At 40.8% G+C, this 14,553-nt stretch overlaps 1 protein-coding gene across 5 annotated transcripts in view; it reads left to right on the top strand.

Moving 5' to 3' along the window:
* LOC130157378 (bifunctional heparan sulfate N-deacetylase/N-sulfotransferase 4) overlaps nucleotides 1-14,553 on the top strand; it is a 161,026-nt gene that overhangs the window by 87,031 nt on the left and 59,442 nt on the right. For 4 of the 5 annotated variants that reach the window (XM_056356851.1, XM_056356830.1, XM_056356843.1 and 1 more), the window contains one exon: nucleotides 13,621-13,708. In XM_056356851.1, the coding sequence (XP_056212826.1) occupies nucleotides 13,621-13,708 (88 nt within the window). Of the gene's footprint in view, nucleotides 1-13,082; nucleotides 13,175-13,620; nucleotides 13,709-14,553 lie in introns of those variants that run through there. The other variant, XM_056356860.1, reaches the window with a different exon arrangement.

Genomic DNA, 14,553 nt, shown 5'->3' with positions numbered 1-14,553 from the left:
TAAAATAATATTATGGCACTCCCGCACAGCTAGGAGAGTAATAGAACCTCTCACTTCAGAAATGAATGGAAATTTAGTGTTACACCTGTAATTAAAAGGTTAATACTTTGCTGAACATATTTGTCTCAGTTCAATGATCCTAAGTTACATGGATTCATACTTTACACTACAAGTAGCTACACAGTTTTCAATGGAAATATTTAGAGAGAAACTCACTACCTATAATGACTAAGATCAAAAGCAGCTAGGTTTAAAAGTTAACTGGCTCAATAATGCCACTTTCTTCCTGCTACCAAAATGCATGTGAATGGCTTTGAAATAAGAATATTTTTTAAACAAAAAACAACACAAACACCTACCTGCCCTGCCACCAATCTTTCTGTACATCTTTTGTTTTCTGAGCTAATACTATGCAAACATTTAATGCGCTGATCAGCTTAGCTTTTTTTCACTGTTCATAAGTGATAGAAACTTATTCACCATAAAGATTGACAGCTGGTACTCTCCTATATGTGAGAACAGAGAAACCCCAAAAATTTAAACTATTGTGAGACTTAACGAAAGGATCGCAAACATTATAAACACAGATTTTCACTGTATTATTGTCATCAGACATCAGTACGATTGGAAGACATACCCTTCTTCTAGGGTGTGGGCTGAATTTTTCAACAAAAGCTATTCTCTGTAGAAGGTTCTATATCGCACAGGAATGTGTTCTCATACAAATGATAAGTTGAGGAAAACAATAAAAAAATTCAAAATTATGTTTCCATTCTCTTGAAAGCAGCCAAGAAAACATGTCATAAAAGACATCAGTAAACACTCTGATTAAAAAACACTTGCTAGAAATGTTTACACTCCCTTCCAGATAATTCACTTTGTGTACTTACGGCATCGCACGGCATTCGTCCTGTGTAATTTCAAAAATCAGGGATGAGGAACTTGAAGATAGTGCAAGCATACACCTTCCTAACAGGAAATACTTCACAGATGTGCAGCACTTGGGGAAATTCAATGTGTTCCAATACCAAAAATGGTTGTTTATCAGAAGCACTTTTAGAAGTCCTGGGGATAAGTCATCCCTGCCAAGAATGATTTAGCAATATCTAGAAAGGGATGAGCTCCACCACATGGTACAAAATTCACCCAGACCCTCTTTTTCTCTCTGGTGGCTGAAATTCCTTGCCAGACCTGCTACTGATGGGATGAGGGAGCAGCTACTGTCCTTGCTCAGGGTCTTTTCCAGCCAGTCCTCCTCCCCACTCAGTCTTGGAACAGGCTGGCTTGCCATGAGCACCTACACAAGGTTATGCTGGGAGTGCCAGAGGGAACCATTGGGATAATCTGGTGTGACAACATAAATAACACAGGGCATAGAAACTCATCCAGTGATCCAGGCATCCAGCTTCATCTGTCACAGCTGGCAGAAGACTGGATTTATCTGCTGCCTCTGGATCCGCCTTGGGTTGTGGTGCCAGGTAGGAAGGCTCCTTGATATCAGATGTTTCCTTCCTAGGAAGTCACTGGAAGGGCTGAAAGAGTTCTCCATACTTTTCCACAATTACACCGTATCCTTTGAATTTCTCAAGGGTTTCAGATTGGTGATTTTTTTCAAGTCTGTAATCCAGAGTGATCTGAAGAAAGGCAGTACTTCAGTATTGCCCTGAGTATAACTTTCCCACTTTTTGGAAAGGTGTGGTGATACTTTTAAACCAGACATCTATGACATGAAGCATTTCCTTTGGCTTTTAGAGAGATTTGTTCTCAATTTTACCTAAAATTACTTCATTTTATTAAAAACTAACCTATCGGAACTTCTGAAATGATTGATCTAAAATTTGTCAGCCATATTTGGTGATCTGGCTTGATTTCACCAGAGAACATACCAGCCTTTGATGTTTCTATTCTAGAGAATTGAGTAGAAACTTAACACAGGTGTTGCAATTTTGCTTTGGATCTTCCAGCCTCCTTCTCTGGACAGTTTACTATGTTGTCTTCAAGCTGGGGTAAGGAAGCAGTGGTAAGCAAAAGGATTTTGTGGGACAGGGATTTTGAACCCATCCTCGAGGACAAAACAGGCTTCGTCTCCCTCTAATCTTGAAGGATGTGGGGGTGGCAGGAGCAGTCTGACCTCTGGTAAAAGAGGTGAGTGTGGTGTAAAGCAAGAACACTTGCCTTGCAATTCCCTTTTCATTTTACAGAAAGTTCCAATTGCAGTTAACAAACACGGTCAAAACGCTGAAGTGAGCTCCCTAGATAATGCAAGACAGCATTACAAAGAAGGAAGAAGGGTCAAAAAAGTTAAGCTCTGCTAGACAAGTATCAAATATCTCAAAAATATTAAAAAGCAAAAATTAAACCCAATGATTTTTAAAACACATCCTTACCTGTCAAGCTATTGGAACCTCCAGTTTCCAGAATAGCTAGTGAAAACATGGAAGTCTACACAGCGCCATCAAGGAAAGCTGGGTGATTGGAATTTCCTAGCTAGCCATACTTCTGTTCAAGGCCAAAGAAGAATGTTGCATTGGCAGAGATTTCTGTGAGCCTACTCAATTTTAAGGACTCTAGTTCTAACTATTACGTTTTTTACAGACTGCAGCTAGGTGTCTAACAGCAATCCATTGAGGATAAAAGGGGACCTATAAAACTAACAGACTGATGAACTACAGTTTGGGCTCTCTGTAAAATAGAAGCCCTCCTAGGTCATTGGAAATAAATGCAGAGGAGACTGTGTGATATGGGTATGTTACTTGTAACTCAGCCAAGAAATATTCCACCATAATTTAAAAGACAGCCCTTTCCCAATTTTAAAATAGTGATTATCAGTAGGAGAGACAACAAAATTGGAAAAGTCTGTACACTGAGTGCATGAGTTTCAAAATACCTGTTCACAGAAAAAAAAAAAAAATGCTGAGGAAAGACATGTTTCTGCTCTGTCCTGCTTTCAGATCCTTTGTACATCCCCATTTTTTTACCACTGACAGCAGGAATAGGAGCAGAGAAATCAGTAGCTGCTGTGGTTTCCTTGTTCCCCCTCCCAGTCCAAAAGCTTTAGAAGCTCTTCATTCAGACACGTGAAGGTACCCTCCTAAAGACACTAGTTATATCCATCATCGCCCAAACACACCCATTCTGAAAACTGAAGGACAGACCTGAATTTTGAATATATCATCTCAGTTCATCATCAATATATCATCTTCATCTCATTAAAAAAAAGCTTAGTTCCACCACAAAGCATATACATTGGTTAGTTTTTAAGCAGTAAATTTAAAGTAGAAATTTGAGATTGCTGGTAGGAGTTCGGGATTCTGAGATAAATGTCCATGATGAGAACCTTAAGGATTTTTTATTTTTATGACAAGTTACCAAAGTAAATGATTTCCAAGGGCAGTAAAAGAGCAGAAAACCTCCCTGATTAAACCTTAGTACATCCAAATCCATAAATTAAAGAAGATAAATAAGGTAGCCTCCATTAGTCCCACTGTTAAATAATTTATAACAACTGAGTGCCCACCTATAACAGGTTGGGGGCTTTTTGTTGTTGAGGTTTTTTTTTTTGCTTAAGGAAGCAATTCTGAACAACCAAGAAACAAGGGGAAGAAAGGTAGCATATACAATTAAAAGAAAATGCATTGTTGATGTTACTTATCTTTTACTCTGTATTTGTATCGTGCCAAAGAAGAGGAGACTACAATCTTTTTTTGGCACAACCTAAATATTACTTGAGAGGAATTGTAAATACCAGTCTCAATTTCACTGTTAGGGACATGCAGCACAATGACCGACACCAATACAGTTTGCTGCAACAGGATCGTGATCACTGAACATGAATTTTTAATTAACATACTATTTTAAATCTTGACATCGTCCCTTTAAAGCCTTGAGATGGTTTTCCTGTTCAATACTGATTTTAGGGAGTTTTTTGGTGATTGATTCAAGCTAGATGGTTGTTCTGCCTCTTGCCTTTCTGGCCTCCCTCTTAATAACCCTCCAACAGAATCACAGACAAACCCCATCTGCCTGGCGCAGACCTGGGTACAGGGAAAGATGCAAGAAGCATCTCTTTGTTCCTCTGTGTGGCTGTTGTGCTGGCCAAGCAGAACTGCAGTCGTAGGGAGCATGGGAGCTGGGGCTTTTTGCTTTGCAGAGACCACGCAGCCTCTGAAAGAAGTAGAAAACAGCAGAAAACACCATAAGGATGTACTCACTGCTCCCCAGGCAGCAGCCAGCAGAATTATCAGACTGCAAAGAGAACAGCCTTCATCTCCGTGAAGGACTGGGACATTCGTCTTGGCAGAGGAAAGGCTCTCATGGCACACCACACCACAGGGCTGGCTGCCTCCGTGCCAGGAGAAGCACGAACCAGCTCTTTCTCCAAATTGTCATTCCAAGCCTGCATTGGGTGCAGGCTATGGGCAGGAGAAACCAGCTTAGTGATGGGGTGGCATCCCACTGCTGAGATGTGCCATGAACTCGGTCTCTGAGGTGGGAGAGTATGGGACCCCAGTGCAGCAGTAGATCCAGGCATGACACAAATAGACCCTTATGTCCAAGGGGAGAAGGAACCAGCAGAGAAAGCTACGGATTCAACCTGTTTTTCAGACGAGCATCTCACCATGAAGGGCTGCCTTTACTGACTCTGCTTGGAGGCAACCAAACCGTTGCAGCTGAACAGATTAAAAGGGAGAGATAGTGGGGAAATCTCACATTTCAGCATATTTTCCAGCATGGTCTGCAACAACAGGAGAGGAAAGGCTGAAGGGTATCATGTTCAATTCCTTCTCAGAAAGCTGACCTCTTACTACAGCTGCTAAATTCTGGCTCAAATGACAGACAATTAGTTGTGGTGTTGCTAATGTTGATATCGCTGCCACATTACAAACAAGGAAGAAGGGGCCATGCCCTTGCAAGAAGGACACTGTGCCTGGCTTGTAATCTCATTCAGAGAGCAAAATACTTACCACAGTTTTCCACTGAGCGGGCAGGTGGCCTGGGAGAACATGGGAGAGCTATTTAAATCAGACTAAACATTCCTGATCATGACGCTTGTTTTAAAAAACTGGACCAAAAATCCTTTCTCTACAGCTGGCAGATTACCTTCTCCTGATTCCCAAGCCTGAATAGCCTTTCTCTGAGAGATTTCTTTTGCTGAAAATGCTTAAGCTTTTGAGAAATCAGAACTGATAAGAAATACGCTCTGAGACCTGCTGAAAGTGCCACCGGCTCCGGTCCCTGCTGCATGCAGCCTGTGGGGAAGGACCCTGGAGGCAGCCGGGCTAGTGCCAGCAGGCACCCCCTCCCTGCCACGGCCACAGGGAAATCACCACCCGGTCTCAGATTTGGCATCCTACTGGTTTTTCCCCTTCCAGGATTTGTCAACAGGATTGGTTAGTATTCCTAAAAAATCCCTCAAAATCAGTAGTCATTTATATTAAAGACTCTCAATGATGTCCCATATAGGCTGTAAATCTTTTCAGCAGATAATGCCAACACAGAAGAGCAATCACTGCTTGCAGGTAACCACTGCAGCCATTCCCTGCTCCTGCAGTACCAGCGGCAGGTCCCATGACTACTCACCACCGTGTGTGATGCCCTCGGTCTTCTCCACCCAGGTACAGCAGGAGAACTGGAAGCAATTGCATTGGCTCATCCATGCGGCCCTGGTTAAATAAACCCTGCTTTTTATTAATGCTCTTTATTTCTAGTTTATACTTTTTGCCTTGTTAGACCATTTTCTTGCTCTTCATTTGAGCTTTTCATTGATAGATTTTCTAACAAGTATGAGAGGGTCAGCTATGAATTCCTTTTTCCAAGAAGAGAGACTGATTAATTGCCATGGCTATTGATATCTGTTCACCCACACGTCGTGCAGTCAGTCAAGGTTCTGTCACTGCTTGGGCATCTGTGTCACTGTCGTAGCATCATCTCTTCTATAACACTTAACCAAAAGCCACTTTCTGTGTGCTCAAGTGATGTTATTAGCCGGTTGGTCATGAGGAGCTAGTAAATTTGGTGCAATATCACCTCATTCATCTCATTCAGCTGAAACTAGCTGAACCTTTCCTGGAACAGATGCATTCCTCTGCGCTGAATTAAATGCAATTAAACTCCTGACAGTTTTCTGACTTTAGGATGGAGTTACAAAATAGCAACAGAAGTAGATCTGATAAATTGGGTATTGCGCTCATAAAGGAAAAATATTTTTTTTCTGTTTACAATAAACATTGCATATGAGCACAAAACATAACTTTTTTTCTTGCTTCAAATAAACCCACATATCCTCTCAGACCTCACACTAAGACAGCTACTCGAGGGAAATGCTGAACAGACTCAAGTAATAGCTCTATAATAAAAAATAGATTTGCAGACAGAGCTGGCTGTGTTCAGCACCATCAGAGACCTTCCTATTAATTATTTATATAGCAATATGGATTAGCATAGTACTTCACAGAAATAAATACAAAAAGAAACAAAGTCCTGTATCTCAGGAAGGCAGGGCACTGGCCGAAGCCCTGCTGGCTTTGCCGCGTGTGGCGAGTGGTCTGCAGCCAGTGCTGGGATTACCCTGCTGGTGTAACGCACTGCGTGAGAAGTGTCTGAAGAGGGAATGTAAATCTGTGAGGGCTGACATTGCCCATTGATCCGAGGCCCTGGTTAACAGCTATTCCAATTAGGTTTGGCATAGGGTAAACAGTACATGTGATTTCAAAATCCCATTAAGGATACGAATAACTTTAACCCCTAAACTCCTTTCAAAAACTAGCCAGCAAGTCAATAATTGGATCCTTTATACTTCCTACACTATATTATTAGAGAATAAGCATGTGAAGTGAGCCAAGTTCCTCACCACACAGAAGTCAATGACTCAGCTTCACCGGATTTATAAATTCCTCATCGAGTTGTGTTTTAAGAAGTCCAGATACAGCTGATTGGAATGTCCCCCTTCTGGCAGAAATTTGTGCTCCAAAGCAAAAGTGGAAACTAAAGAACCTGGAGTCCTGGTCTTGCAGCGACTCTGTCAGTAATGTCAGGCTAGACATCATTTTTTTTTTTTTTTAATTCAGTTTTCCTGCCAGAAAAAAACTGACTAGCTATTTCACACCATCCCTGTGATGGTCACTGTGATTATTAGTATTTCATGGTAGTCCTATGAAGATTGCATTGGCTTTGAAGATTACCAAGACTCCATCAGGCACTGTCAGATTTTTTTTTCCTAGCATAGATTTCAGGGAGGGAGCAAAAGCAGGAAGAAGCAATCAAAAATCATATCCTGACAGCAGCTGCTCACAGCAGAAAGAAACACTGCTGAAAGTATTCTTTGCTTTTTTTCTCTACAAATTTTCAGCCGGAAATCAAGAGCAAAACTACTACTTTGTAGTCCTCCAACTTTCCACAGACCACCAGCAAACTGCTGCACAGAACAGCTTGGGAATGAACCCCAGGGCTATATAACTGCAAAAGCATTAAGGACAGATGTTACGAACAAAAATTAAGGAATCCATTAAAAGACTTCTTGGTATTAATAATAACTGTGTACCACAAAAGCCTGACAGAACTGTCTTGAAGTAAAAAATAAATGGAAAATTTTAATTGCATCTTAAAATAATTCAGCTTGGGAGGGATTTCTGCAGGTGATCTAGTCTAAGCCCTTGCTCAAAGCGGAGGTAACTTCAAAGTTCGATCAGATCACACCTCAAAGGACAGAGATTGGGCAGCCTCTCTGGCCAACCTGCCCCAGGCAAAAAAGCCTGTTTACTAAGCAGTATATATAAACATTATGTATAGAAAGATTTACTGTAAAGAATGTTGACGTTTATAAATTTGCACATATTTTATGCCTACAGTACATATAAATAAATAGTAACGTGTATATAGTGAGCATATATATATATAAAGTCAGAAAAAAACCTGCAGCAGTGGAATCACTACCCACACTAAGATCCATTCCCAAATGAATGATGACTTTGAGTAATGGCAAGTTATCCCATTTTTGACAAGATTCTCAGTCATATCCCTCAGACAGTGATGGGGCAACATAACCTTGGCCATGTAGCCCTGGGATGCCATACACTGGCACATCCTCCCGTGCCAGAAGCACTTCCTAGAATGAGTCTGTTGAAATAAAATAATTCATGATGACAGCAAATTATAGATACACTGAAAAGCTGAAATGTCTAACTTCCCCTCCTTCCCTTGATCTTCCAAACTGCGGGAAGAGCTATATCCTTTCTCATCTGCCCTCCACATTGTGCAGTCCTCCTGGACAGACTATGTAGGAACTTGGGATCACGTTTCCTTGGGCAGCTCCACCTACTGGAGTGCCTCATAGACAGGGGACCGTGGGCATCATGACCACAGAGATCCCTGCCACAGAGACAGGAACCTCCAAGATCCTGAGTTTTTGCTGGTTTCCAAAATTCATATTCACAATATTGCCTCTGAAAGGCCACACGTATGACCAGGAGCCTGAATGAAACGTTAGGCTTTCTGCTGCACACTGTGGTAATGTTGAGTCCAGTGACTCTTGGGTCACTCCTAGGCTTCTCTTGATGCTCCTGGGCATGTTCAGCAATTTCTGGCAATGTCCCTGAAATACCTGCAAGAGTCAGGAATCTGGTTCAGTTTTGCAGAAATAACATATAAGCTGTTACAAGGTCATTTTGAGAATTTCAGTTTTCATGCTAAACAACATCTGCATTTCATAGATGGTTAGGATTTCCCTCCAAAACCAGATATGAAGTTTTCACTAGCTGTTCTCCTGGACACTGGTCCCTTCTTTCCCAAATACCTTTCCTGTCTCCAACACCATTACCTGCGACAGGAGCGGCTTCTCAAATAAGAGGCACAAGAATCAATGTTTGTTAGCCCGCCTTTAACATGGTGACCAGGTATAAAATGCTAGACAAAGGACAAAGATCTATGTATTCTTTCCTGTAATTAATCCATTTTTGGTTTGACTAAAGTTTCCACTCTATTTTCAAAGAAAGAGATCACCAGTTGACTATATGTGCATTTGCATGCATAAACCCACAGTTGAATATACCTTGGTCTCAATGCAAACAGCCCCCGATACTGATCATGTTTGCCTCACTTTTCCCGATAAGAAATATGAGAATAGTTTTTGTTGGCTCAATTAATCTGGCATCTGTCCTCTGCACCCTATAAATCATTGCACATGCAAAGAAGGGCTCATGCTTTAGCAGTAGTATTGATCCACACAGACCTTTGGGTTAGGAGTAAAGCCTCTTTAATTACTTTGGCTGACTTTCAGGGTTGGGGTTTTTTTTGGTGTTGTGGGAGTTTTTATGTCATTTTTGTTTTTGTTTTTTTAACAATGCTTTGGGAAGACTAGTACCATGTTTTAGTGTTGTTATCACTTAGCTTAGATTTGGAGTTTTGGTCCCCAGAGAAACACCTTCTACCTCAGCCTGGCCTGTCCATGCTTGGCATCAAAATCAGAAAAAGTCTTTCTTTTACCTTCTCTAAGGATTTGATAACCTCTACACTTTCCTTAGCCAGAGGTGTTTTGACCTTTAATTAAAAGGAAAATTTGTTGTCTTCCATTCAGAAGGCAGCAAATAATGAACTCATTAAAATGAGGTTAGTGTTCAGGCCTTAGAGCAATAAGAGCCAAAGTCTCATTAGCAGCTAACAATCCAGAACATAGCACATAAATAAACCTAATATGGCAGAGCGAAATGCCTTGGTGCATTAAATTTGAGCAGAATCAAATGTTTACAGTCAATGATGTCTGGGGCATGAAGTTTTAATGTACTTAATAAAGGAAAGCAAATTGCTTCCTATTAGGCATGAAATGTTACTGCAGAAATTGCCCCAAAAAGTTTATTATGTAAATGAAGGATAGAGTTATAATTAACAAGGACATAGCAGGAAAATATCACTTCTTCTTAATAGATGCACCAATTATGAAAAATAGAGACATTGCAGCTTCAAATTCACAAAAGATAATTATATGGATTAATGTAAAAGATGCTGAATGTAAATGCAATATAAAGAAGAAACTGTATCTTGCGATGTCACAGAGGATCCTCATTGACAAACCAAAGATTCAATTAATAAAATGAAACACGCAAGTTCTGAGAGATTCCAAGCAATTAAGGTTTTGTATTTGAAAGAACAGCTCAGATTACCTTAAAAACCCCCACACTTTGCTTAGCCTGGCACTGAGACATACCTGCTTGTCTGTGTGCAGGTGTGCTTCATGGGTCTTTCCTTGGAGAACAATAATTATTTAGCATGATCTATTTAACTGCCCAAAAACAATTCAACAGTGGGTTCCAGCTGTTGCTTTAACACACCCTTATGAGTTCAATGGGAAATGCTAATTGTATTTTCACATGCAAGTAGCTTTCCTCCACTTACAGCTCTTTTAAGCCCTGGTACTCAGAGAAAAAAAAAAGTAATCCCACTGACTCAGAGGAAAAGACACACTGGCAGCTAGAACTTAAATACTGTGGTCAGATGAAATATCCAAGAGAAAAATCTTCTCTACAAAATAAGATTTGTCATGCGTGGAGTTTTTTTGTTTTTTAAATCCACATTCCTCTATATGAATTTCCCTTCTGCTGAAGTTGTGGGCAGCACTTACCATTTCTCCCTCAGCAAAGGCAGTGAAGTCCTGAGGGTCAGCAGGTGATGGGGACAGGGACAGGTGAGCCCCCAGGGAAGAAAGGCTGCCAAGTGAACCTGGGGACAGCACGGCAGGACCTGGCAGAGCATGAATAGCTGTGTTCGCACCTGGCGATTTCCAGCTGTTAAAATTCAATAGCCCTTCTCTATCCCGCAAAACCCCTTCAGAATAAAATAAACAGCTTCCACCTTGCATGAAGGTTGCACATATCCCGGAAAGGTTTCTGGCACTGGATGCCAGGGATGCTCAGCTCCACTGTCCCAGAGCTGCCCCAGCAGCACTGCTTGCAGCTGTCCTCACAAACAGGCATGTTCACCGCTGGAAGAGTATTTAAAACATTTATTTTAAAAAGGGAAGGCAGACACTAATCACCTATACAGAGATTTAGTTGGGGTTTTTTATATACTAAGGGTGTAGAAGATATTACCCTCTATCTCCCACAAACAGACAAGTAGTGACAAAATAAATTTGGACTGATTTAGCTGACGATATCTTCTTAGTATTAAAACTAGGTGAGGTCATGAAAATGAAGTTTAGCTGCATATTATATAAATTAATATGCATATATGGAAATTGCAATTAAAAAAAAGTCTTTAGGACCAAGCCAAATCCTGCTTGAGTGGCAGGTTTGCCCTTTAGACAGAAAAAAATGCTTGCCACACTGCAGGTTACAGGATTTACATCTTAATCCTCCCTCTGTGTTTTTAATGAGACCTCACTGGGCTGGAAGGCTTCTGCCTGTCCCACGGTTCTGTCATCTTATTGAGATGTGAGCGTGAGGGAAATCAGAGAGAAAAACTGAAGTGATATAATGACATTTGTTTCATGTACCTTCTTATACTGTATGTTAAATGTTGATAATTTCTCAAGATGTTCTGTCCTCAAAGGAATATTGAATTGATTTTGCTCAGCCCATCAGTCTTTCTTAATGTATATAAAATGCTCCAGATAGCTTGGAAAATTATGTTCTAAATTATAATGACTCATACTCTATGCTTGTGACTTTAATGGTGTCAATTTAGCGCCAGTTTTTACCAACTGGGGATTTTCCTTAGTGTCTTAGCTAACAGTGGTGCAGATCTCTAAGGTTTTTACATTGTCGTGAACATTTAGTTGTTATACGTTATGTAAATATAGTCCCCCATGTGAAACTGTCACAGGATTGAAATAATCAACTTACTGAACGTCTGGCAACACAGGCTGGAAACCATACTGCTATCTTAATATTTAATGCTAAAGCACAAGGTTTACTGTCACAAGATTACTTTATTTCCTTCAGCAAGGAAAGGAATCTTCTTGATGGCTGTTGTAGCTGCTAACTGGTATCTTTGTTTTACACCTTCCTTAACACCCACAAAATGTTTCTATTTTAAAAATTAAGGCGGATGCATGCTGTCTGACAATCTTTTGTACTACACTGCCGAGCTGCCTGGCACCCGAATGATGCCTCTTTAGAAGGTGACTGTTAGCAAACGATGCTTCGGGAGAGGCTTGTGCTCCAGCATGCACAGTGCCCATATAGCTGCACAATTAGGAGGGAGTCAGAACCTTTAAGAAGTTAATGTCCCACAGCAAATGCTGACAGCACCCGACAGCACCTCCCAACCCATTGCAATACCAAGGGAACATGATAAATCACGAGATCACAGAAACCTGACCTGGTTTAGTTCAGCTCTGCTATGGTCTAGGATCACACAAGCCATCAGGCTGCATCTCAGCTGCTTCAGCCCTGCTCTCAGTTACGCTGGACTTGAGATACTTTGGGTTATGGTCACAAGTAGAGTTTATTGTTGTTGTTTTACATTAGACCAGTGGGTTGAGCAAAAAGGTAAAACTATTTTCTTGTAATGTTAAATCTAAATTACTAATGATAATATAAAATATGACTTTTTTTTTTTTTTCAAATGAAAGGAAACATTAGCTGGACTCAGACTGTGTGTAAACCACTGCATTCATTTTGTCTTTGAACTGTGCAAGAACATGAACATTCGATCAATAGAAACGTTATTAATAGATAATGGGAAAGTTCTCAAGAGCCACATAATGGAGACATGGAAAATTGATGAAAAGAGAGCTTACAACCCATTCAACATTGGCAGGACCAATAGGGAGATAAATGCACCATCCATCTCATATATGTAGCACGTCCAGATTATGTGGGCTGGTGACTGAAAGCGGGCAGATATCTGTGCAGCAAGGGCTATCTTTAGCAGCAGTGCAGAGCTGACAACTAACAGTAAATGTAGATAGCTCACTCAGGCTGAGCCATCTCTTCTCTTTCTCTAGTGGCTGGAAATATATCCAAGAAAAAAATGGATAGGTGCAGAGACTACACCTATTTCTTCTATAAGCAATACCCTTTTCCTCCGCTTCATTTAGATTGGTCTTATCTTTCGCTTGGAGGAGAGAATAAAAATAAACAGGGATTTCACTTCTGCCATAGGTCAAAATCGGTGTTTTGCTCATTTACACTTAAGCCTGAACTTGGTATTCAGACACAATCAAAACCTGTTTCTGCAGGTAAGTAAATCCCAACGCCTCCACATCTGGATCGCAAGTAGCTTTCCTAATTTTACTTTGGGTTTTAAGAACATTTTTATCAAGCTTTATTAATAACCCAAAGCATGGGTGACTTAGTGATTTAGCATATTGCTGCCTCTGAATGGCTGGATTCAAGTCCTGCCACAGATCACTGCAAACAGTGTATATAGTGGTCCAGGTTACAGAGCCGTGACCTACTTTGGTTCTTAGGTACTATTACTGGCATTGCTAGACCATCAACCTCTGATGGAGCAAATTAAGCTCACTGTAATAGCCTTATAAAAAAGAATGAACCCAAAATAAAAGGTGAAACATTAAAAAGATCTTTTTTGTATCTCCTCAGTTGGACGCAACTTTTAAAATGAGGCATTCCAAAAATTAATATTCTTTTTTCTAAATGCATGTTAATTTCTTATTTATTTCAGGCTTTACTAGAGACTCAAAATTTACTGCGCACTCAGGTTGCAAATTTTACCTTCAACCTTGGATTTTCAGGAAAATTTTACCACACAGGTAAGAAGGAACTTCATGCTCTCAGGTAGCTGCAGTTAAATAGGTGACAGGATTTTAAACCTAGCTTTAAACATGCCCTTTTTAAATAACACTTTGACTCAGTGGAGCAGTGGGAAATACTCATTCCACCATTTCAGCATCCAGTGTCTAATTCAGCATCCAAAGGGGCAAAGATATGCTATGGATGAGCTTCTCAGGAATACATAGATGCCCTGGGTGCTTTTCTGTGGTAGTAAATCTTAGGGTTATAAAGGAGGCAAAGTAGCTGCTAAGGTATCTGTAATTCCACAAAAGACAGGACAGCACAGAAGATCTACTAAGGTTTTTCCAGTGTGATATGTATGATGGAATATAAAAGATTGGGAAAATCGTGTCTCATAACCTCTGAAGAGGCAGAGGTGTTTGAATGGGATGCACGAGATTGTGTTATGACTGTAAGGGTAATCTATCTCAGTGGTCTGCAAATCGGGAGGGATGATAAAAGGAAAACAAGATGAAAAGGAATTTGTATTGAAACCCTGCTCCTTTCACACTCCGTGCAGTACCAAGTTGCACACCTGCCACTGCGTTACCGTGGAGGACTAGGTGCTTTTACATCTCCTCATGACTCCTTTCTCTCCTTTGCTCCATTTCTCCACAGCACACTGCCCCTTTTTTTTATTTTTTTTAATTTTATCCCCCCCTGCCCTGCCCCCTCACCCCCCCACCCCATTTGGCTGCACCACCACTTCAGGCTTCCCTCTGAGATACTGAGCCAGGCTGCTCCCTAGTACTGCTAAGGCAAGAAAAACCATACAGTAACTCACTTTAAAGGGAGACACCTCCTGCTCTCCTTTCCAAGCACC

This window comes from Falco biarmicus, chromosome 1, assembly GCF_023638135.1.
Source record: "Falco biarmicus isolate bFalBia1 chromosome 1, bFalBia1.pri, whole genome shotgun sequence".
NCBI classification, from domain to species: Eukaryota; Metazoa; Chordata; class Aves; order Falconiformes; family Falconidae; genus Falco; species Falco biarmicus.
Note: the sequence above shows the minus strand (reverse complement) of the source record. Positions and strands in the feature narration are given on the sequence as shown.